The sequence below is a fragment of the Bombyx mandarina genome, chromosome 20 (assembly GCF_030267445.1).
Source record: "Bombyx mandarina strain Sakado chromosome 20, ASM3026744v2".
NCBI lineage: Eukaryota > Metazoa > Arthropoda > Insecta > Lepidoptera > Bombycidae > Bombyx > Bombyx mandarina.
This window is the reverse complement of record NC_143226.1, coordinates 3,886,448-3,912,446: the sequence shown is the minus strand read 5'-3', so window position 1 is coordinate 3,912,446 and position 25,999 is coordinate 3,886,448. Positions and strand designations below refer to the sequence as shown.

The 25,999-nt window shown below is 36.4% G+C and overlaps 3 protein-coding genes across 3 annotated transcripts in view; 1 reads left to right on the top strand and 2 right to left on the bottom strand.

Annotated features, from left to right (window-relative positions):
* The window catches only part of LOC149500654 (ornithine decarboxylase 1), a 36,274-nt gene extending 21,808 nt beyond the window's left edge, over window positions 1–14,466 (bottom strand). The window contains exon 1 of the mRNA XM_089735887.1: window positions 14,326–14,466. The gene's annotated coding sequence lies outside the window, so the exon portion shown is untranslated. The remainder of the gene's footprint in view (window positions 1–14,325) is intronic.
* LOC149500655 (uncharacterized) lies at window positions 11,806–14,464 on the bottom strand. The gene is made up of 2 exons (XM_089735907.1): window positions 14,326–14,464; window positions 11,806–12,545 (listed from the first exon to the last, which is right to left on the bottom strand). Exon 2 carries the CDS (start codon window positions 12,530–12,532, stop codon window positions 11,912–11,914), a length of 621 nt encoding a protein of 206 aa, XP_089592033.1. The 5' UTR covers window positions 12,533–12,545; window positions 14,326–14,464; the 3' UTR covers window positions 11,806–11,911.
* A 10,428-nt stretch (window positions 14,467–24,894) lies between the features above and the next one.
* LOC149500653 (uncharacterized) overlaps window positions 24,895–25,999 on the top strand; it is a 35,944-nt gene continuing 34,839 nt past the window's right edge. The window contains exon 1 of the mRNA XM_089735883.1: window positions 24,895–25,125. The gene's annotated coding sequence lies outside the window, so the exon portion shown is untranslated. The remainder of the gene's footprint in view (window positions 25,126–25,999) is intronic.

Sequence of the window (25,999 nt, the reverse complement as noted above, 5' to 3'; positions counted from 1 at the left end):
ATCGAAATCTTGAAATTCGTTATAGTATAGTATATTATCACCATCATAGCCGGTTATTCTTGGCAGAGCAGTCGTGGTCACGTGGAATCCTTATTTATTATGGCCTTGACAGTTTTTCTCCATAATTCTAGTACAGAATAGTGGTATTCTTTCAGAAATAACCAATACGCGCAGTTGAAAAGTACTTGCTAATTTTATTATATACTTATAAAGGTGTTAAAATCTTAAAATTGAAATGTCTCACGAGAAAAACGTGAAAAAAAACGTTAAAAATAAATTAGTAAGTTAAAAAAAATTGGTTAATTTGAACACAAATGTTTTTTTATTTTTTTATTGCTTAGATGAGTGGACGAGCTCACAGCTCACCTTTTTTTTTTTATTGCCTTTGTAGGCAGACGAGCATACGGCCCACCTGATGGTGAGTGGTTACCGTCGCCCATGGACTTCAGTAATGCCAAGGGCAGAGCCAAGCCGCTGCCTACCGCTAGCCAAGCCGCTGCCTACCGCTGGTGTTAAGTGGTTACTGGAGCCCATAGACATCCACAACGTAAATGCGCCACCCACCTCGAGATATAAGTTCTAAGGTCTCAAGTATAGTTACAACGGCTGCCCCACCCTTCAAACCGAAACGCATTACTGCTTCACGGCAGAAATAGGCAGGGTGGTGGTACCCATCCGCATCCACAAGAGGTCCTACCACTAGTAATGTTACAGTTGGGACATATTTTTATGCAATGTATTATAATAAATTATGATGTTTTTATAATTTTCACTAAGCATCGTGTTTTTTCATAATGTTTGTCCCATTAAAGGTCCAAGGTAAGTAGAGTAAGTAAGTAGAATTTCTATCTAGTGTTTTTGTCGGTTTCCAATAGTCGTACCATGGCGTTCATTTACATTCATTTTATTACTACCGACGTATCAGGAGGCCCTTTAAAGCTTCCGATACGAACGCGGCATTGAATTAAAAGAAGATACAGATATATATATATATATATACCTTCCAGATAAATTCTAGCAATTACGATCTTTAGTTTTAAAATGCAAAAACGTATCCAGGAGACTTTGGGGTTATAAAATTGGAAACCGCTTTAAAAAGAAATCTAAAAATCCTTACCTTACCTTTTGTGTATAGTTTGGAAAAATATGTAACCAATCTTCAGTTATTTCCCAGATTATCAAACATGAATAAGCGAAATAGACACGTCAATAGTTAGCTGTTTTCGAGCGAGATACATTTTTTTATATGTTAATTAAAAAATCTATATCAGCTTTTTTTTCCTTACCTAAGCTGATAGCCTTGATAGGCTATTTCAGCGTAACCTTAACTATTAGGTGAGCTCACGGGGCTCAAACCTGACGACATAGCTAACACGAACCCTAGCGAGAGCCGTGCTCCGCAGAATCTACCACCGGATCGGAAACGCGACCCACTGAGAAGATCCGGCGAGAAACTCAGTGGGCTGCGTCTGTGGGTTAATTTACTCGTCGAGTCCTTCGTCGCAAGCGACGGGTTCGACGAGAACGATGACCGGTGCTTGAGTTACCTAAAAGCACCGTTAGTGAATCGGGAGGATCCAAAATGACGTGTAAATCAGCTTAAACACAGCTATGTTACACAAATAAAGCATTCATTAATTTTTAGATGATAATTGTATTCACTAATTTGTTTTCTTGCATATATGTACAGTAAGGAATACCCTACAAAAAGGGCATAAAACCGGCGCGCAGCTCAGTCACCCGCGCATTTGTCGGTTGTCATTCGTCGAGAGAACATCGTTCAAAGACTTTAAGTGTTAATTTAGGAAACACGAATTTTATAATAATGTTGAGGGTACAATGCCTATAAATAGCAACGCCTTTGCTCGAAACATTCATTCGATCGGCGGCGTTTGTGAGAGAAGGTAATCGTGGACATGGTGTGAGTGAGTCATTGTTTTAAGTCTCTGTAAATGTGTGCTAAGTAATTGTTATTATTATTTTAAATGGTTTTTCTTCTGAATCCTAAATGTACATATTTGTACTCATACATACGCTAATGGTAGGCAGCGGCTAGCTCAAGTCCATGGGCAACGGTAACCACTCACCATCAGGTAGGCTGTATGTTCGTCTGCCTACAAGAGCAATAAAAGTAAAAAATATCTGTTAACATAATGCTTATTAGCCTGCTCTGTATCTACTCGCTGCTTCATAGAATACAATCGGCAGTTAGTCAACAGGCCAACGCCGATAGCAAAGGGGAATCTCGGAGCACATCTAACCTTTGCTCAGAGTTATAAACGATTCAAGGATTTTAATAGTAAACATACAAACTATATGTGTATTGTTCTCTTTACGATATTGCTTCATTAAAATTATCTATATACTAGCTGACCCGGCAGACTTCGTAGTGCCTCAATCGATAAATAAAATACCTAAACTTTTATATAGAATAAACTTAAAACAAACAAAAGGAATCCGTCCGACGGGGGACACGTCAAAGGGAAAACAAAATTGTTATTTTTATTTAATTCCGAGAATTTTCATATTTTTATACCTTTTAAACCTTCTCTGGACTTCCACAAATAATTCAAGACCAAAATTAGACAAATCGTTCAAGCCGTTTTCATGTTATGTCGTGACAACGGAAAACGGGTTTCATTTTTATATATATAGATTAATACGTGAAGCAAAAACTTTGTATCCCTTTTTACGAAAATTGCGAGGAGTATGAAATTTTCCACACTTATAGAGAATATAGAAAAGAAGTGCACAATGTTAATATATTTTTTAAATAATGCATAAAAGATACATCTATATATTAATACGTGAAGCAAAAACTTTGTATCCCTTTTTTCGAAAATTGCGCGGACGGAGGAGTATGAAATTTTCCACACTTATAGAGAATATAGAGAAGAAGTGCACAATGTTAATATATTTTTTAAATAATGCATAAAAGATACATTAAATCAATAAAGAAAACGTTACACACACTACATACCATGTATTTGACGCACACACGCATGCATACTATTTAATGTCAAACTTTTGTTCTTGACGTCTGTTGTCAAATTGAGAATAGATTAAATATTGTTTGTCTTTGTTAATATTTTTTATAGTGTAGTCTTGGCGAAATTTGTGATTATAGAAGTATAAAATACAACCATAATAGTGTACAAACTTAGAATTCCAATTAATTATAGTCGAATTTCGACTACTGCGGGACCTCTAGTTTTTTTTTTTTTTTTTGCTTAGCTGTGTGGACGAGCTCACAGCCCACCTGATGTTAAGTGGTTACTGGAGCCCATAGAAATCTACAACGTAAATGCGCCACACAGCTTGAGATATGGTTCTAAGATCTCAGTATAGTTACAACGGCTGCCCTACCCTTCAAACCGAAACGCATTACTGCTTCACGGCAGAAAGGCAGGGCGGTGGTACGTAAGCGCGCGGACTCACAAGAGGTCCTACCACCAGTAATTACGCAAATTATAATTTTGCGGGTTTTGATTTTTATTATACCTAATTCCTATTTATTCCTAATTCGCAATGAAATCAAAGTTACGTAAAGCTGGTTCCGATTCAATTGGTACTTGTATCATCAAGATGATCGATGACATTCACGTATGCACAAGTATTTGTAAGTACCTAAATAAGCCTTGTAAACGGTAATTAGCTATTTAAATAAATTATATAAAAAAAACCTTACAGTTCGTTGTTCCAAGATAAAAAAGTTTTAACTGTTCGTATTATTTAAAAGGTTATCATCATCGATTCTGTACAAAGTTGTGGGATACGATTACGGACCTATAACCGAGGCAGATTGTGAACGAGGTTATCGTGTCTTTACCACGAATGCACAGTGATATTTGTATCTTATTAATTTTTAAATTAAACAATCGATGATAGTACAAAGAGGTAAAAGAAACATCAACAAAAAAACTAGGTTCGCGTAGAATAGTCAACGGTAGGCCGAGAGGCTTGACTATGCCCCTGGCATTGTGGACGTCCGTGACGTAACCACACCCCTCAGATAAGCTAGGCGTGCGACTGTCTATAAGAGCAATAAAAAAAATCTACCATTTTTCAGTTGTTACGATACTTGCAGTGCACATTAAATAGTTGTGCCTCCAATATTAAAGTACCCGCAGTTACAAAGCATAACTATTATCAGCCTCATTATGTTTTTATATATTGTTTGTTACTGCACTGTTAAAAGAACCCACGATAAAGTCTAAAATTTCAACCAGCTAAACTGGTTTCCTCTTTTAATAATCCTTGGATTCTGACACGATCGAAATGACAATAAGTATCCTTTAGAATTGGTAAAAGCATATTAATTAATTGCCGATGCAGTGGGTGGCGTCATGGTTGTTCTCCTGGAATACCTGATGCACATGAGCGACCACTCACCTTTAGGACTGATGCCCGACGACACACAATAATAATTCATAAGACTCAAATTGTTGGAAAATAAAAAGAAATCCCATAGAACAATTCTGCCCAGGTCTGGTGTTTATATGACTGTTGGAGTTCAGGAAAGTTTGAATATTTACAAACAACTGAATGGCACTAGATAAAAGGCCACGGATCCGATGACTTGGCCTTACCCAGAGCACGTGTTAAGATCATGCTTTATATATACAGCTCGTTACATTTGATATTACAAATTACCACAGGAAAATATCTGGAGGATCTCTAAAGTAGAAGTGCACCTTCTCGACCTCCACTGAACAAGTGACGAAAATCCAGATTTTGTCGCGAAAGTGAAAGTGCTCGTTTTGAAGAACAAAACTCCTGTGAGCCGGTGAGACGATCTTATTTACAATTCAATTTTGGACTTTTTGGCGGGAACGCGAGGAGTGAAGTTGTGTGATTTGTTTTATTTTGTCTATTTAGTTTCTTCAGGTTTAAATGTGTAATAACGGTGGTTTATTAACTTTTTAATATCTGTGAAAGTGCACAAATGTGGGAAAATGAAACAAAGCCGCTGGACTGAACTTCGCGGGATCCTCCAAAAAGTCCACTGAATAAATCTCAGAAAATGACCACCATTTTACTGAGATTATATTTCATCCCATATCTCATTTCATTTAATTTCATCCCAATTGTTTAATGTCTCAAATTAATCATATTCATTTCATTTCACTTCATATTACCATTTTTCATAAAAATAAGAATATAAATTATAATAAGACATGACTTAAAGGTCTTACTTACTAGGTCATAAAATCCCTTAAAAAAACAATTCAATTTTGTGATGTAATTACATTACACAATTACAGATTCACCTAAACAAATATCAGATGCAGGAGAGTAGGCCGAAATGGTATGGTCACGTAAAAAGGAAGCCACCTGTATTCGTAGGAAATTTAGCACTACTGGTCGACCTCGGTCGGAGACCTAGAGATAGACCCCAAGACAAGATGGAAGGATGTACTGAAGGACAAAAGGGAATGCAATATTGCTGACGAGGATGTCGAAGACAGAGCGAAGTGGAGAAGTACAGTAAGGGAAGCTGACCACATCACCATGTGGGATAAATAGCTGGGAAAAGACAGAGAGTGACATTAACAAATATCAATGTTTCAAATATCATTATCGGTCATAAAATTATAGTATTCAAGCAAACATATTAATTAATATCAACAATATTAGGAGACACTACATACAACAATAGCTTCCGTTATCGATAACCTACGTCGAAGACGCGTGAGAGGGCGCGTGACTTGTGATAACTTGGGGGTAAGGTACACATAGATACAGGTCAAACACGGGTTCTTTTGCCCTAAATTGTTTAAATGTTAGATACATTGTCCTTTTGGCCTCGGTGTTATGTATTAGCTACGTAAACTAAAAGTAATTCTAAGTAATAGTTTTACAATTCTTGCACGTTTTTTTTTAACTGCTAAGCAAAGACGTCATGATGTTATATTATTATTGTCGTTATCATGACTTTAAACTCGAAACAGAAAAAGCTGTTTGTTTTAAGCGTATTCGTGATCGACTGGTAGGTATGAACAACACAAAATACTGTATATTTCTTTTTTTTTAAATAGCCAAGCATTCTTGAAAAACAATTTAAGTTCATCAATTTCAAACGTGCACCTTTAGTTGGAAACAATACAATAATATTTCTGAAATCAGACCTAGTATCTATTTAAATGTATTTTCCAAGTAAATGTTTTCTTCCTTGTTGGTAAAATACGTAGATGGAAAATTATTTCGCCGTGGCGTAGATCAAGAGAAGCAACATATACTGAGTTTCTCGCCGGATTTTTTCAGTGGGTCGCGAGAGTTCGGTAGTAGATTCAGCAAATGTAGGTAGGTACTACCACCCTGCCTATATCTGCAGCAGTAATGCGTTTCGGTTTGAAGGGTTGGGCAGCCATTGTAACTATACTGAGACCTTAGAACTTACATCTCAAGATGGATGACGCATTTACGTTGTAGATGTCTATGGGCTCCAGTAGCCACTTAATACCAGATGGACTGTGAGCTCGTTAGCACATGTAAGTAATAAAAAAAATGGCTATGTATAATATATATTTAAGAATTATTTAATAGCTTTTTTTTATTGCTTAGATGAGTGGACGAGCTCACAGCCCACTTGGTGTTAAGTGGTTACTGGAGCCCATAGACATCTACGACATAAATGCGCCACACACCCTAACGACGAATTTCCGGAGATAGTTTTTTTCTACGTTTTTATTAACTTGAACATAAATACTAACGCAACCGAATCTTCTAGAATTTTTCTAATTAGACAAACTTCAGGACGTTCGAGTAACTTGAAAATTTTATACATTTCAGGGATCGATGAGAGTACATGTTTTCTTAATTTGAATAACAATACTATCATTTTAGTTTATGAGTTCGGCTGGTTATTGAAACGTTTTTTTTTTAAACTATATCTATTATTTTTAAATGCATTGGTAGAGAATATGTTTTGCATTAATAATTGTTATCACTGATGGAAAGTACGTACTGTGGGACTCGTTTCGTTCAATATAATTTGAAATAGTTAAAAGTAGTAGGTAATTCCGAAAGCTGAACAATAGACCCTAAATTTTAGTCGGTAAGGAGCAAACTTGAATACAATTTTTTTCTGAAAATGACAACATTTTTACCGGTAAAACCACTCATTGCTGTATTTATCAAAGTACCTTAAATAAATTACAACAAAATTAATTTAAATATAGTATACAAGTATTAATATTTATATCGAAACTACACTGGGTAAATATGTTGGGGAGAAGTTTAAACATATTTATTACAGTAACAACTATTATTACCTTTAATAATCTGTAATACATGTACGTAAATATTTTATTATTACAACAAATCGGCGTTGGATTGGAAATAAATTCCTCAACCTCTACATACTAGGTCCAAGATCCCATGGTAGGCCCAAGAAACGCTGATTGGATATAGGCCCGTATTGAGGAGCCTCACCCAAATCAAATAAAAAAAAAATTCAACATAAATTAAAGTATATACTTGTTGAACGTCGAAAGAACTACCGCCAATTCACAAAAACTAGCCTCCGTCCTGAGAAGAATTGGCCAGAAACAGCGGACATGTCTTTTTTTTTTTTAATAATTGTTTTTTTTTTTTATATTATATTTCTTTTCCCAGAAGGATGCCTAAGACCGGACAGCCCACTGAGTTTCTCGCCGGATCTTCTCAGCGGGTCGCGTTTCCGATCCGGTGGTAGATTCTGCGAAGCACGGCTCTTGCTAGGGGTTCGTGTTAGCGCAAAATCGTCAGGTTTGAGCCCCGTGAGCTCACCTAATAGCCCGGTGACGCTGGTATAGTCTCTCTAGACCATTAGCTTAGGTAAAAAAAGAAAGAGTTTTACTGTAGATACCTTTTTTTTTTTTTTTTTCCTACCTAAGCTGAGAGCCTTGAGAGGCTATATCAGCGTAACCCTAACTTTTGTAGGTGAGCTCACGGGGCTCAAACCTGATGACGTTGCTAACACGGACCCTAGCAAGATCCGTGCTTCGCAGAATCTACCACCGGATCGGAAACGCGACCCACTGAGAAGATCCGGCGAGAAACTCAGTGGGCTGTGTCTGAGAGTTAATTTACTCGTCGAGCCCTTCGTCGCAAGCGACGGGTTCGACGAGAACGGTGACCGGTGCTTGAAGTACCTAGAAGCACCGTTAGTGGATCGGGAGGATCCGAGATGACTGTAGATACCGATATACAAACCAGACCTAACATACTATGATGCATTATATTACATAAGCTAATACAATAATATTTCTGAAAACAATTACACTAGTTTTATCATAACAATAAACTTAACTTTATAGACGGATTGTCTGTAGCTCATAATTTCCCAAAGTAATCACAGTAAATACTAGAAGCGTAAATAATGTGATTAAAATATTTTATGTATAAACAGGGAGCATGTCTATGTATTTTGAGAATTTTTTCATCGTTTTATAGGAGAAGCTATTTGGCTAAGTGAGTGTGTATACAATGTGAAGACGTTCCTTGACCCCTCAGACGCAGTCCAATGAGTTTCGTGTCGGATCTTCTCAGTTTGTCGCGTGTTTCCGCTCCGGTGGTAGATTCTACGAAGAACTGCTCTTGCTAGGGCTAGTGTTAGCAACTTAGGTTAGAGGCCCGTGAGCTCACCTTTTCGTTCAGTAAAGCAGGCATAATACCTCCAGGTTATTAGCATAGGAAGGAAAAAAAACCCTTAATCGAAGACAACTGACATTTCATTGCGTTTAATTGACAGATATCCTCCCATTATAAAACTAATGGACGAGATTATAAAATTGCGACAGAATTATAAGCTTGTTTATAAGAATTATAAGACTTTGTTTAGGATGAAAAAAGGATTTTTCGAGTGCAATAAGCAACATCTTCAATTTACGAATATATAAAATTAAAGCTGGGGAATTCGTTTACGGATACCCGGTCGAAGGAGGCAGCAGACTGGGATATGCCGGACTGCTCCAAAGAAGGGGGAGAAAAGGATGACAGAGGTCTTCCTCCCTTCAATTCCTCTCAGGAGACTAATGCCCGTATCTTTAGACGTTTCGTAAAATAGTCCTCCACTCTTAACTCATCCGATGATGCTCGAGAATTCCCTCCAAACTTACTCGAGTTTGGTATTTTTAGTCGACCATTACAATATTCCTCAACTGACCTCGAGTGAGGTAATAATGATAAAAATTTGATCAAGCTAGCATCAAACCCATAGAGTTCTGTAGTCTATGGTCATTGCTTAATGTCAAAGTCAAGCTGCCGCTGTCTGTTTGACACTAGATGAACTTGTTTGATGTTTTGGTTGCTGAGTTATTCGTAAATATGTGTGCGTGCGGTAAATCTGAAAGTGTATTATTTATTTTCTAACCTATTATTATTTTAGATTTCGGATCCGGCTTTGTATTTTTATTCGCCGCTTTTGTGTGATTTTGGTTGCATCGTGTTGTTGAAGTGCTTTTCCACAACCACCAGTTTATTATTATTTAAATAAAACTTATAATCGCATTGACTTTATTTATCAGGTAGTAAGCAAAATATGACTCTTATGTAGGTAAATAAAATAAAGAGTTTCAAATGTCTAACCTCGAACTATTTACTTTATTAATAAATATTATCAAACTTAAATTATCAAAATATGCGCGAATCATGCACAGATCCAGGCCATTGCACAACAATATCATATATTTCCATTTGCGGTCCACATACTATTTGGACATCGATAGAAAACCAGCCTTGAGGAACGTTCAAGGTACGTCGCGACGTACCTTAACTTGACAGTTCGGTCACTTCACTCCGGTTAGGAAATTTTTCCAAGGACGTTTGAGTGGAGTTTATTTTTACGACTAATCATACCAAAACGCGTGTTGGAGGTTGAGTCGAGTCGAGTTAAGCTCGTGTAAACGACTAAAGATACGGGTGTAAGCCTTAACAAAACGCGCGAAGCACCCACCCGCCCCGCAAAAATGAATATATGCAACCCTAGCGTTTAAAAACAATTTTATGCCATATTACACATGTTGTTTATCTTTCTCTAGTTTCTTCATGATAAAGTCAATATATGTTTATAATAAAGGTTTCATATTTATCTTTGTATGCACTACATTTTGCGAAGGACAATTCAAGAGTAAAATATATATATATGAGATAAAATGTCTAGACACAGAAATGCACAGTAAATTTCTATAGGTAAGTAGGTAAGGTAGCAAAATTTGAAATAGAAATAGTTTAAACCTAGAAATATTGACGAATTGTATCATTAATTTAAAATATTGGAACAGCAAACGGAAAAAGCGGAGAGGAAAAGTCGAACAGTAACTAAGCTGAAAAATTAAGGAGCGATTAGAAGAATAAATATCTAAAGACAGTTAAGACCCACAAAGCTTTGTGGTATCAGCGGAAGAAATGAACCTTTTAAATCAGAGGGAAACAAATACATACGTATAGTTTGCAAAACAACCAACGTATAGGCGACCCCTAATACAGAAATTGCTCAAGACAAGCCAGAGAACAAAATGTTGGGCATGTATGAGTTATATTTTTATTTTATTGTTTATATGGGTAAACAAGCTACCGGCCTGCCTGGTGTTAAGCGGTTGCCGGAGTCAGGCATAGGCATCAATAATGTAAATGCCACCACCCGCACTTAGACATGAGGTCAAGGTCTCAATTGTAACTGTTTCACCTTTCAAACCTGTGAGCTTAGTGCGAGTCTTTTAACGTTTTCGGGAGCGTAAAAGTTAACTCAAATTTGTATAGAGTTGGAACAGCGCCCCTAGCGGTAAATGTAGGCAAACGTACCAATTCCATACAATTTTGAGTTAACTTTTACGCTCCCGAAAACGTTAAAAAACTCGCACTAAGCACACTGATGCATTTTGCGGCAGAAATAGGCAGCATTACACCATACACACCACCAGCAATTGCGCAAATTATTATCTAACTGGTTTAATTTAATAATATGATGTTATTCTTGCATCGTGGCAGTTTTTGTGGACGTATGGTAAGTACGTATTTTTTTAGTAAATTCAGTACATTTATTCTTTAGGCTACAACAACTTCTAAACGCTACGTAATCATGTGCAACATGCGTTATGCTATTTACAGACCTATGTTCTGTGATGACATGATACATATAACCGTCAATTCGATTCATTATTGTACCAGTAAGTTTTTTGTGGAAAAAATAGACGACGGTGGTAGTAATCAGAGCGAGCGTACGTCCTTCGAAAAATAATCGCACTTATTTGTAATAACTTATTATTAAACAAATTGGAATTGGTTGCAACTGTACTTGTGCGAAGCAACAGTTTGAAGGGTATTTGACACAATGGCATGTTTATAATTTTGACGGCTTAAAAAAAACTCAACGATTATTTTTAAAGAAATTAAGCATAACCTTTGTTTTTTGCTATCCAATCGCTGGTGGTCCAAGGGGTAATTCAAGCTCCGCTCGGATGGGTAGGACTAAGACTTGGAACTCCTCGTCGTATTCGACAAGTTCAATAAGAACTTTTGCATCCGATAAGACATGTATTGGGGGACGGCGGCCTTGGGTTGCCCTGTTGCCTGATTCGAAAATGTAGTTAGGGGTGGCCACGATAAGGGTTGGATAGGAAAGAGAAGGGAGAAAACATTCAAATCCAATTGATGCTCCTGTTTTCATGACCTACATGTACAGCAATAAAAACGTAAATACTTCCGTTATATAGTTGATAAGCATTTTACCCTAAGGTTGCCTGTGGTAAAAAAAAAGTTATATTACTCTGTGGTTTATGTGTGTGGACACTTTATTTATGTATTGCAAAATAAAAATATTGGTTCCAAAATGTTGCTGAATTTATTTTATAAGATGAATGTACCATGAGTATTAATTATACAGACATTAATGTTATGAGCAAAGTCTACTGTGATGAAAAAAGTGTTTCTATTTTTTTTCCTGTATTTTCTCTAAGAGTAATTCCAATCGTCCAGTCATCACTGGCTGTCCCTTCTTAGTTTTCTTACTCAACTTCTTGAACCTCTCCTGTTTCTTTCTTTTATATTCTTCCAACTTTTGTTTCTTTTCTTCTTTTATTTTTTCAAACTCTTGTTTTTTCTCTAGTTTGGATTGTTTCACCTTTTTGTATTCTTCTTTTGCTTTTTGAAATGGATCCTTTTCGGTTTGTAAATTCTCCTTTTCTATCAAATCTGGATGTTTAACAAACCTTCCAGTGTTACTAGAATCGATGGTGTCTTCATCAAACAACTTTGGTTTATATGTACCAGCCATAGATTCCTTCTTTACTTCCTTCTGATATTCTCTCATCAAACGCTGCTTCCGTTTCTCTTCCCATTGCTGAAGCTTATACTTCTTGCTGTACTTCTTCAATCGATATGTCTTCTTATCAAAGGGTTTCTTCTCTTCAAGATCACGGCTTACATCAAATTCCTTCTGTTGTTTTGACTTGTCTCTCCCATCCTTTTTACTGTCTCTCTCTTTGTCAAATCTTGAGACATCACCTTTATTTTTATTGTTTGAGAAGAATGCTTTCGTTTTGGTTTCCATTTCAACTTCAGACCTATAAAGAAACGAAAAAGCGTGTTTCATGACAAAAAAAAAAGACAAAACAACAAACTTAAAGAAATCATCATGCACAGTACATATTTATGATTTTGTATAAATATTATAATTATTTATATATTAACAAATATATATTAAACACGCTTTTTCATTTCTTATATAGCAGAATACTAGTAATACTAAAATTCTATTAAAATCTATTACATTTAGTTGCCTTAAAAAGAATTATAAATTATGGCTTTTTTTATAAAAATGTAATCTATTTGTTCATTTAATAAAATTTTATCTAAAAATGTAAATTAAAACTCTTAAGTAATAATAACTGTCTTGAATATAAAGCTTGGATTAAGGATTTATTGCAGTTATCATTAAGCTTTCTTCCAACGAAAACTTTAACATACTGAAGTTACCACATTATAGTAATATGAGTGATGTTTCAAGTCCAGGTTCAACAAAGTGGGAAAAAGCATTGAACTATTGATGTGACAATATATAATAATAGTTAAACTTGTAGAAATAAAACAAATAGCTATAGTGGCCGGAGATGAGGGGTTGGTTTCACAATCTACAAATATTAATATGGCTAATTGATAATTTGGATATTTGATTTTAATTTAGCAACATAAGAAGTTTATTTATTTATTTATTAAGTTGCACCAACAAAGTGATCATCAATGCAAAACATTGACAAATTGACAAAAGTTCATGGCAGATGTCACCTCAATTATAGGTGCAATCGACAGTGCATTAACATCAAAAATAAAAAAAATATACAGCTAAGATTTGAATACATTTCATTCATTGCTTAAGATTAATTTAATTGGGAGATGATCCGCGACAGATTTTTCCTGTAAGTAGTGAGACAATCAGAAAAAACATCTATTTCACTTAAATTAAGTTGAATTTCAAATCTTTGTCAAGTCTTTTACTGGGATCAAATCAGGTTTTGTTTGTAAATCATCATAAAGGTAGATACATACATGTTATTCCTTCTCTTAGTTTCCTGCTATTTTGTTGTTTTATTTCACAGGTTTTGAGGTTAGAATGGTTTGATTTTCTTTTTCTGTAATATGATTATATACCCTTCTTTCATAGATATTGTATCAATATAATTACAATATAAATCACTAGCACTATTTAAGAAATCCTTTGGAAACTATAATCAGATTTCCAGCTTTAATCAATGCATAAGCATGGATAATGAATAATATACATTGAAGATTTTTAGTGATACATCATATATTTCATTTTTAAAATTAGCAACATTGGAATTTGCTGTGTAAATGGTACCTTTTCTAAACCAATTAGAAAACCGCTTTTTACCTGAATTTAGTGGTCATCCATCTTTGATGGTCGAAATATTTATTGATACTTAGCTACGTCAAAAAGTAAGTTGATTATCGCGTTTTTCATAATTAACATTTTTATGGTTCCAAAAGAGAGATTAAACACCTAACAATGAGTTATACCGTAAACATATGATTTAGTGACGTATTTCTTCACACGTAATTAAATCTGTATCGGACATTTTGTAATCAGAACTTGGAAGGCCGTGCATTGAAAGGAAAAACAATTTGTTACACGTTTCAATTTGAATAGTTCGATAAGAAAGGAATGTTAATAGAAACGTGAGGACATTTTCGAATAATAATATAATTACAAATGGTCGTAGGCAATTCATTTGTAAGTTAGTTAAGGGTTTTACTTTTTACTTTATCTAAGGATATTTTTTTTAAATTGTGTAATGTAAATTGTTATGAAATTAATTATGTACTCACCAAAATAAGCCACCCACTGGGTAGGCTTTCAGTTGACGGCGGAATCTTGGTAGTTTAGTTGCACTTGGCACAAAAAAACTGACCCACGATTAATGATTTTGTGTCACGTGTTTTCCCGTGAAAAACTTTACCGACCATGCCCTAATATAATTTTTTAGGAAATTCACACGAAAAGCCACTAGCGTTTCGCAAAAATGACACGAAAAGAGTTGGGAGAGGAAGGAAACGACCGATGACCGATTTGCGTATGCTACGCCATCTACTTTCAGCTTAATGTCAAAGACCACTCAAAGTCAAACTGGGCTCGGCTAGCTGCGATCGATTAGCGTAAAACGGATCATGCGCAGTATACAAACATGTGTGTCATATTTTTTAAATCTTTTTATACATAGCGGATTCAGTTAATGTATGTATTCATTTGAAGATTACCTTCTATTTCAAATATTTACTTACTTCTAATTAACTGTTACTGCGTTGGGATTAGTTTTGGTAATTTAGCAATTGTATGTATATCTGATAGCATGCCTATTAAATGGCACCTGGTAGATTTTTTTTATTTTTTTTTTATTGCTTAGATGTTTGGACGAGCTCACAGCCCACCTGGTGTTAAGTGGTTACTGGAGCCCATAGACATCTACAACGTAAATGCGCCACCCACCTTGAGATATAAGTTGTAAGGTCTCAGTATAGTTACAACGGCTGCCCCACCCTTCAAACCGAAGCGCATTACTGCTTCACGGCAGAAATAGGCAGGGCGGTGGTACCTACCCGCGCGGACTCACAACAGGTCCTACCACCAATAATTACGCAAATTATAATTTTGCGGGTTTCACTTTTTATTACACGATGTTATTCCTTCACCGTGGAAGTCAATCGTGAACATTTGTTGAGTACGTATTACATTAGAAAAATTGATACCCGCCTGCGGGATTCGAACACCGGTGCATCGCTTCAACACGAATGCTCCGGACGTCTTATCTTTTAGGCCACGACGACTTCAAAATGTGATTATGGTGAGTCTAAAATGGTAACGTGGAAGGAAAGAGAAGTCGAGGAAGATTGCCAACCAGGTGGACGGACATTATCAAGGAGGCCACAAACACTAGCGTCCCGGGCGCCATTAAGCAGGCCGAATGCAGGCAGCATTGGAGGAAGCTGGTGCAAAAACTGGACCAAGGTGGTCACGTCCCTCAGTAATGAGGAAACGACAGAGAAGAAGAAAATGGTAACGGTATTCTCTAATGCCTTGCTATTCTTATGGAGTCACTGTTATCGCTTCGCGTATAAACTCATTTAGCCCTCGACAATCCTGATGAGAATCATTAAAAACCATTTTTTATGTTAAATAATTTTGATTTAGGTCTGCTTTTGCAGTTTATTAGACTTAGTGATGTCTGCTACTAAAAAAAAATAAGTTAGACATCTCAATAGTTTACAAAAATCTATTTTCTACAGTGTAGTCTAGGAGTGGGTGATATAAATCGTATCTAGATTCAATATCTATATATCGCAGCAATATCGTTGAATCCGATATCGCTCCGCACGAAATCTATATATCGATATCAGCCGATACACGATATTGCTCGATGTGATGCGCATCGGCATATCGTACCGATTCGTGAATCGAAATCTATGTATCGATATCAGCCGATACACGATATTGCTCGATGTGATGCGCATCGGCATATCGTACCGATTCGTGTATCAGCAATATTCGGTTGGTTCGTATCGAATCGGCCAGAGTGAGTGAGCGCACGATAGGGATATCATGTGATGAATGAAACAGAAACAGGCATTATCCATACAATTGTAAACCTTATATTTAAGTCCATATGTCTGTAGATTATTCTTAGCGTATCAGCAGGATACAATTTAGGAAAGAAGTTTCAATTTTCGACCCTAACTTGAATGCAGTATAGCCTATTTGCATCGTTGAATTTAATTTCACGCGCTTTGACCTTGAACTAGAATTTTTGGACAAGTTTTTAAAAATACTTAAAAGGTTTTTGTGTTTGATTTTTAAAGTACACATTTTTCTATTTTTAGTTGAATCCAAATAATTGAGTTTATTTCTTGTGTTGGTATTAAACTTTTGAAATATACACTCTTTTGGTATATTTTGTAATTTTAAATTAAGACACAAAATACTAAAAACTGAAAATAATGTAGCCGGTCCTAAGCCTGATAAAAGCATGAAGGAAAGTTTTTTTGATATTTTTATTTTCATGTTCTTTTTATTACTTTAAAATCATATTATAAATTGATATCAGAAAACCAACCGTATAACGTTGACTGAAATCTATATCTACTACGATATTATATCAGCGTATCGTTTCAAATCTCTAATATCATGAATCGAGAAAATCTACTAGCATCCATCAATATATAGATTCAGAAAATATATAGATTCAATATCCGATATTGATACTCGATATATAGATACGATTCGATACGCGGCAAAACCGATATTACCCACTCCTAGTGTAGTCAATAGTTAGTTACATTCGTTATTAGGTAAAAAGTAAAATTAAGATTAAATGCCCAGTAAAGTTTTATAATTTTTTAATAATGTTTTTTTTTGCAATTATTGTACTCATTCAGAGCTACCTATTATTGAATTTTATCAAACTTAAAATATGCGCCCGTGTATGGATCGGAACGGAACGCATTTATTTTTGTATTTAGCGCCACCTGTGTATGATATTTAGGAAGTTGGTAACTTTTGGCTTGGGGGTTATCTGTGCTTTTGGCCAACTCTTTTCACCTTTGAACCCTAGATTAGGTAGGTAGAAGCATGGTAGAAGCGAGGTACCATGCGTTAAAGAAGTGAGGCAGGTTAACAATCTAGTTACTACTAGACTAATCATACTCACCGTGGTCTAAATTTATCATTTTCATTTAGTTAGCGTCTAAGTTTTTAACTAAGTATAATATCTCACAGTCCTTCCGATATTAAGTGTTTACCGAAACCGTAAGACTCCTCAGAGTGAATCCACCATAAAATTTGAATTCTTGTTATATAGAATAACTAGATGATTTTTTTTTATAACGCCATCTTGGTTAGTTGCCCTCAATTAAGAAAAATTGTATTATTATTCGTCAATAGATGTCGGGAAGAGTTGATTATTGAAAACACGAATAAAACAACATTTTCTGAAAATAAATCGTAGCCAGATCGATTTATCGCCCCGAAAGCCCCTATATACTAAATTTTATGAAAATCGTTGGAGCCGTTTCCGAGATTCAAATTATATATATACAAGAATTGCTCGTTTAGTGGTATAAGATTGTGCCATCATTCAAACCAGATCAAATACACAAGATGACGCGGTACATAGCTTGTGAACTCTCGAGACACATGACAGACTACACGAGACTAATAAAAACTTACAGCAATGAATTTTTTTTTTTTTTTTTTTTTTTTTTTTTTTTATTGCTTAGATGGCAGATGAATTTCAATAGCAAAGTAACACTTACATGTGTGTTTATCAGCTAAATAAGATCTTCTGAAACCACTTCAATCAAACCTGAAGAAGGAATTTTTAAGTAGTGAACTAGAAAATATTAATGAATATTTTTTTTTTATTGCCTTTGTAGGCAGACGAGCATACGGCCCACCTGATGGTGAGAGGTTACCGTCGCCCATGGACTTCAGCAATGCCAAGGGCAGAGCCAAGCCGCTGCCTACCGCTATATAGTGTGGAGTTACCCTTTTCATGTAGATGCTGCTGTAAGCTAAAACTAAAGCGTTACATAATTACATTTAATATACCAGCAATAAGTAGGCAAAAAAATGGCGCCGAAATAACGAGAACGAGTTCATTAATTTTAAAAATCATGGTAAGAACAGGATAATTAATAGTGCTTATAAATCTTCATGGTCCCAGATTCGTGATTTTTTCCTTACACAAAAACAACGTTTTCATTTCGAAAAATAAATGATTTGGCAATCAACCGTTTTTATTATTTATATACATAAAATATTCCACTATTATGTACAATAACGTAGGGCTTATAAACTCTTTGCCTATGTATTAGTGTTGAAAAAATTAGTAAATAATCAGAATTAAGTTCCTACCATGGAGTTAATAAGTATACATAACTCTATGGTTCGTACATACAAACTAGGTACCGTAAAATGGGGCGATTAGGGATTGGGAGGCGAATGGGGAAAAAACCAGGAAAATCTTTCGACGCTCAATATTAGTTTTTTAATCGTTGCAAAATCTTCTATTTTTTGTAATGTAATAGTAGAACGTTGAAAGTTCACAAAACAACTCTGAATATGCATGATAATAGCTGCTAACTAAAAAATCGCATTTCAAATTAACTTCTTGTGGTGGTAATTATTTTAGTGTTAGAAACTTTGATTTCTTTTATATATAGAAGACGACTGTGATTTATAAACGTTACTTAGTGCTTGAACCATCATATATATTAAAGGTAAGTCTCAGTTGTTATTGGTTTTAATATTTATGATAAAATAAAATACATGTAAAAATCTGTTGTTTTTGGGGATATTTGGGACGTCTCAGGTACAAATACATAGGCGGCACTGAAAATTTCGGAAATTAACGAAGTGACACAACATTACTATTTAAAAATGTATTTATTGCTTTTCGAAGTATTCTCCGCGAAATTTGACACATTTTTCCATACGATGGAACCAATCATTGAAGCAACCATTCCATTCGGAAGTTGGGGTCTCCAAAATGGCCGTTTTGTAGGCGTCCACAGCTTCTTCAGGTGATGAAAATCTCTGTCCACGCAATTTATTCTTTATTTTAGGGAAAGTATTGAAATCATTAGGGCTTAGGTCGGGGCTGTACGGCGGATGGTCTAATAATTCTATGTTTTCTTTCTCTAAAAACTCTTTTGTTCTGTGCGCGGTGTGAGAACTCGCATTGTCGTGATGGAGGATGATGCGGCGGTTGCAGTTCTCTTTACGGAGTTCAGAAACGACCTGTGGCAAACAAATGCTAGCATACCATTCTGCATTAACCGTTCTTTGTCCCTCAAGAGGAATAGTCGTAACATGGCCGGTTTTGGAGACAAACGTGGCCACCATTTTTTTTGCAACACTCCGTGAACGAAAAATTTTTTGTTGGCTTTAACTCATTTTCGAACACCCAAACTCGTGACTGGTTTTTTGTTTCGGGTTCGTACGCGTATATCCAGGATTCGTCACCTGATACAATGTTGTATACAGCATTTGAGGATCATGCGTGGAATCTTTCGAGAGTTCTGACGCACCAAGTAACGCGAGCCGCTTTTTGCTCTTCACAGAGCGAATGCGGTATCCATCGGGAAAACAACTTTTTTACACCTAATTGTTCATGCAAGATTATTTGTATTTGACTCATGCCAATGTCTAAAGTTGCCTGAATTACGCGGTATGTCACATGTCGATCTTTCTCAATCAGCTTACGCACAGCATCAACGTTTTCTTGGGTGACTGCAGTTTTTGGACGACCTTGACGGGGATCATCATTGAGCTTGACACGTCCACGTTGAAACTCAGCAAACCAGCGATAAATTGTGGTTTTGGATGGGGCTTCATCACCAAATGCAGAAATCATCCGGTCAACACACTGTTTTTGTGTTAAACCACTTCGAAAGTCATAATAAATCATCGCTCTTGAATTTTCTCGAGTCAATTCCATTTTCTCAACGACTAAACAAGTTTGACAAAACCTCGTGACAAGACCGAGAATCTTTTTTTAAATAAATAAATGGTATTCGATTTGTAAAACCAAGGAGTTTTCAATTAAAAAGATTTTAATATGACAGGAACAGTGGAAATATTCCATTCCCGATACTTTTAATGCAGCCCTCGTAACAACGAAAAAGGGTCAATTGGGATGACAATAAGTAAAATGGAAACGAACTAAGTATAGATAGGTACAGGTTTGTAGGGTTGTCTATGTAGTATAACAATATTTTTTAAATTTGTTGGTAAGAATCTGGTTTATTCATGATGTTTTTGTCTAGAACTTTTATTCAAAATTATCAATGCAGTGTTATTTTATTATTTGGCAAATGTTTATATTATCAGTTACATGTTGTTTTCTATTTTTAATATGCCTAGCGTGTACGTATCAAAGAGTGCAAATCCTTATAAGAGATATGATCCCTTAATATTAAAAACAGTAATAGAAGCCTATGAAATCAGGAATAAGTCTTTAGTTGAAATACGTAAGCAATTTACCTTATGTAAGTCGGTTTTGCGCAGACATGTAACTTTTTTTTTTTTTTTTTTTTTTCTCCTACCTATGCTGATAGCCTAGAGAGGCTATTTCAGCTTCGCCCTAACGTTAGTAGGTGAGCTCGCGGGGCTCAACCGGAGAGTTGCTAACACTGACCCTAGCAAGAGCAGTGCTTCGCAGAAACTACCACCGGATCGGAAACGCGACCCACTGAGAAGATCCGGCGAGAAACTCAGTGGGCTGTGTCTATGGGTTATTTTACTCGTCGAGCCCTTCGTTGCAAGCGACGGGTTCGACGAGAACGATGACCGGTGCTTGTGGTGGCTAAAAGCACCGTTAATGGATCAGGAGGATCCGTAATGACGTGCTTTGGACGACTTCGACGGTTTACCATTCGGTCTACTGGGTCGGGTATGTAGTTTCCAGCGGCTACGATTAGTGGGTTCTCATGTCGTGCCGCCTCCTCAAAATGGCGCAGAACGAAATTTGTAGTTAATGCCATATCATACTTAGGTTTTTGTTATTAAATTTATTATAGTTTACGTTTTCGTAAACAGATTGGACTCTATTAGGCTTTATTAATAGATTTATATATTAGTATAGATGTGGGCTTTAATACAGTATTTAGATTTAAATACAATATTCGCGGAATGTGGACACAACTAAAACCATTTTTACGGTTTTATTTTAGGTACTATTTCCGACATGTTCTTACTGGTGGTAGGACCTCTTGTGAGTCCGAGCGGGTAGGTGCCACCACCCTGCCTATTTCTGCCGTGAACCTTTGAACCTTTCTTAGTGACACTTATTGACATTTTTTATTTATTTTTTATTTCTAGATGAGTGGACGAGCTCACAGCCCACCTGGTGTTAAGTGGTTACTGGAGCCCATAGACATTTACGACGTAAATGCGCCACCCACCTTGAGATATAAGTTCTAAGGTCTCAAGTATAGTTACAACGGCTGCCCCACCCTTCAAACCGAAACGCATTACTGCTTCACGGCAGAAATAGGCAGGGTGGTGGTACCCACCCGCGTGGACTCACAAGAGGTCCTGCCACCAGTAAAAAATTCTTTCTAATGACATTCTTCTAAAAACAGTATTGATTTTTTAGGAAAACCAGAAGTCGAGGCTTAATTTAAAACAGTAAATATTTTAAAATTATTGTTGCTCCATACATCCTTAAAACTGGTTCATCTAGTAATCATCTGATCACATAATAATATTTTGTTGTTGTTGTGTTGAATATGCATGCGGTCAAGGCCGAATAACATAAATAATAAATAATAATAAACAAGGTTCATTAACTCAATCACAACTACTTTTACGTTTTAAGCTCGCTTTTATTATTGTCATTACATTATTTCCGAACTATTGTTTTTATTTCTTATTTTTATTATTAACTATTATTATTACCTATATTAAAATTTAATTGGTAATGTATAATTTATATATGCATTTGTTTCGCCTACCTATCCGCTGCTAGCCTAAGGGGCTATTTCAGCTACGCTGTGACTGATAGGTGAGCTCACAGGGCTCACTTAACCTGAGAGAATTTGCTAACACTAGCCCTAGTGAGCATAGTGCATCGGAGAATCTACCACCGGATCGGAATCGGGACCCACTAAGAAGATCCGGCGAGAAACTCAGTGGTCTGTGTGTATGGGTTAATTCGCTCGTCGATCTTTTTTTTTTTTTTTATAGCTTAGATGGGTAGACGAGCTCACAGCCCACCTGGTGTTAAGTGGTTACTGGAGCCCATAGACATCTACGACGTAAATGCGTCACCTACCTTGAGATATAAGTTCTAAGGTCTCAGTATAGTTACAACGACTACCCCACCCTTCAAACCGAAACGCATTACTGCTTCACGGCAGAAATAGGCGGGGTGGTGATACCTACCCGTGCGGACTCACAAGAGGTCCTACCACCAGTAATTATGCAAATTATAATTTTGCGGGTTTTATTTTTATTACACGATGTTATTCCTTCACCGTGGAAGTCAATCGTGAACACTTGTTAAGTACGTATTTCATTAGAAAAACTGGTATCCGCCTGCGGGATTCGGGATTCGAACACCGTTGCATCGCTCGATACGAATGCACCGGACGTCTTATCATTTAGGCCACGACGATTTCGATAACCAACGAGTTCGACGAGGACGGTGACTAGTTGAAGAGCCTTAAAGCACCGAAAGCGGATCCGGGGGATCAAGACAAGATATGTTTAGTGTAGCGATGGCGATGGCGGCTTTGTGTTGTCCTGTCGCCTGGGTCAGATATGTAATTAGCGGTGGCCATAGTTATCGTGTCGCACCGCTTTTTCAAAGTAGCGTTCTGACACCGCCTTTACATGGAAGTATCGGTTCTAAATTTAAGTTTATCGGCTATTCTGCAAAAACGGGATTCATGGGTCATGACGAAATGGGTCTTTCCGATTATTTGCAAGCGAAGTAAATTGTCCCTTCCTAATGAGGTGACACTCTACAAAACTTGCATACGCCCGGTCATGACCTATGCAAGTGTAGTGTTCGCTCATGTAGCACACACTACTTTGAAACCCCTTCAAGACATTTAGTCGCGTTTTTGCAGGATAGCCGTCGAAGCACCGTGGTTTATGAGGAACGTGGATCTCCATGATGATCTGGAGCTTGACTCCATCAGTAAGTATCTTCCGTGGGGCATCTTCCAGACCGTAAGTTCGACCAGCCTTCTAAGCAATAAAGAAATATATTGCTGCTGATGAAGATGCTATCCGCGAAAAAGGTATCCGCTTTGAAAGATGTGACAGTAAATGATGCAATACAGTAGAGACTTCCATCTGTCTGACTATCAGTGTCGGGCTAACCGTGGCACGTCCCAGCCCCAGTGTGGTCAGAGCGCGTTGTTGAGCGACAGGAGGCTTTAGTCGGTTCGACTCCGACATGCCCCGTCCTCCATCCCCAGTGGAGGGCGGAAGTCCGGCGATTTCCTAATGACTGAAAAAAAAGAGACTTCCATGTCACTGCACTATGTATGATTCTCGGCGCATTTTAGTTTTAAAGAAAATATTGCTATTAGATTTTTATTGTTTTCGTCTTGGATTTGTTTCCGGTATGAATAACATACGAGTATGTATCCTAGTATTAAGAAGCTAAACATGGATTGTCACGCTTTATACAGAAACCATTTAGACGCAAAATGAATTTGATTGAGACAAATTAGGTTCAGTAATTTTTGATACATCTTCGGATATACAATTAAAAAAATATATTTTAATTTATTGAATGTTTGTTTTGCTGTTGATATAATATGACGTGCTCACCTCGCCGAAGGTGAACAAGCGAGTATTGCTTCAAAATTTATTCCCCTTTAATTTAAGAATAATAGTGTACGATGGCCGCCGCTGTCATGACAATATGTCTAATAGGTCGGAAATAGGGCCATGTCAACGTTCGCAGTAAGAAACGCGTATTGGATTACGGCAGTACTTTCGTGACGACAAATAATTTAGTTGATAGTCATATTAATATTTCATAGTAAAGGATTAGTTTGTGTTTTCCATGCAATATCTATTAATTTGATTTAAATTTTTATTTGTTATTCCATTATCTAAGGTCGGTGTCTAGAAGTTGATGTAACCGAAAAAAAAAACACTACAAGTGGGTCTTGTTGAACGAGAATGTGTGATAATTTCGTCTCCTACCATTTCCTAAGGATAAATGGATTTGAGAGATTAAATAAATTTGATCTTTGTCCTATTTTAGGGTAACATGGGTATTCATATGGGTCAAGAACACTCGGAATCCGTGTGTCAGATGGTTTTATTGAATCGATTGCGGACCAGGTATATAGATACATTAGCCTCTAATTAATAAACGGGCGATAAAAAAGTCCGTTCCTCAAAATTGTCATGTCCTTCTCCAAGCAGGTCTGCGGAGAGTTCTCTGTGGTAGGCAGCGTCTTGGCTCTGCCCCTGCCATCCATGAGCCACGGCAACCACTTCGCATCAGGTATGAACATACGAACATGCGAAGTCTGCCTACAAGGACACTAAAATATATTACTTACTAGCCAAACTAGACCTGATTTTGTGGTCGATCTCAGATTAGACTCTGGTCCGATCGCTACGAAACCTGTGCCGAAAACCGAATCCTGTGAGGATCATCTGCTCGATCAATCCAGAGATTTCTTGAATATGCCGTTTCGGAGTCTATAGGGAACATGCACCCTCCACTTTTATATATAGATATATAATTACAATTATACATAGTTAACAATATGCATGATAAACAAAGATTCACTATTTCACAAAAAAATATGTCAAAAACCGCAAATTAATAAATAATAATATATTGTTAATTATAAAAATATTTTATGAATGCATTAAGTCGATGATTGTCCTCGCGCGGTACGTTTCATTCCATCGATCTAGTCCCGATCTAACCACCGTGCAACCCACTAGGCTATTTCAAGTATAATATTTAAAAATGTTCTTTAAAACACAATAATGATTTTATTTAATTTGCGAAGAAAATGGTGCGAGAGTGTGTGTCTGTGATCTGTTAAGTTTATTAATTTTTCGTTTTCCTTTTTTTTACCACGTGATCTTATGTAAGTTTTAACTAAATTATTTTCTTATTCATAATCTGATTGTTTTGTGTGATTAATGTAGTTTACTATTTTCTATTTAGTTCTTGAAGCTTTGTCTAGTAGGATAAGTGAGTCGACTATTATCAAAGCCGGCAATCTGACTTTTGGACAATGATTGGTAAATCAGAAAAACGAATTATTGACTTTGTATTCCATTGGCAGTCACAAAACTCTTCGGAACGACATCTTAGATAAATAACAGGTTAACTATTAACCTTTATTTAATGCAGGTTTTGAACCGTATTCTTTGAAGGAGACGATTATATTCAAATCAATCTGTATTGACATATCAATAATTTTTTTTTGTCCAAATGCACAGATTGCCACCTTTGATAATAGACGACTCATTTATGGATTGAATTTGAATGTGATATTTCTGTTGCGACGATAGGAAGCGAATCGCTTCGGGTGTACAGAGGACGGAAAAAATCTTTCTATCCCCCTCTGTCGTCCAGTAATTTTCTTTCTTCTGCCACGTGTACAGAAAGGCACGAATTTTTTTTGAGGACTTCCTTATAGGTCTTATAAGTAAATTGCAAAAAAAAAACGGTACCCACATGAAGGTTTTTTTTTCGGCCCGGGGACCCAGAAGAAGGCTAAGCTAAGCCCAAACGATCGTATTCCCTTATCTTATCCCTGGATAGCAAAACGGGCAAATATTGTCAGCAATTATGTTGCGTCACATTCCTAAGTATTTTACTTGCAAACCAAAAAAAAAAAAGAAATATCTCACGTTTCACAAAAAATAACAGCCAAACCAGTATGATATAGCGCAAAAAAAGATTAGTTAGTATTTAAATTTTGCATACGTCTTGCAAGCTTACTGTGAAATTTG

Excerpts from the sequence above, each read along its gene's own strand:
- LOC149500655 (XM_089735907.1), bottom strand. The coding sequence starts at position 12,532 with ATGGAAACCAAAACGAAAGCATTCTTCTCAAACAATAAAAATAAAGGT.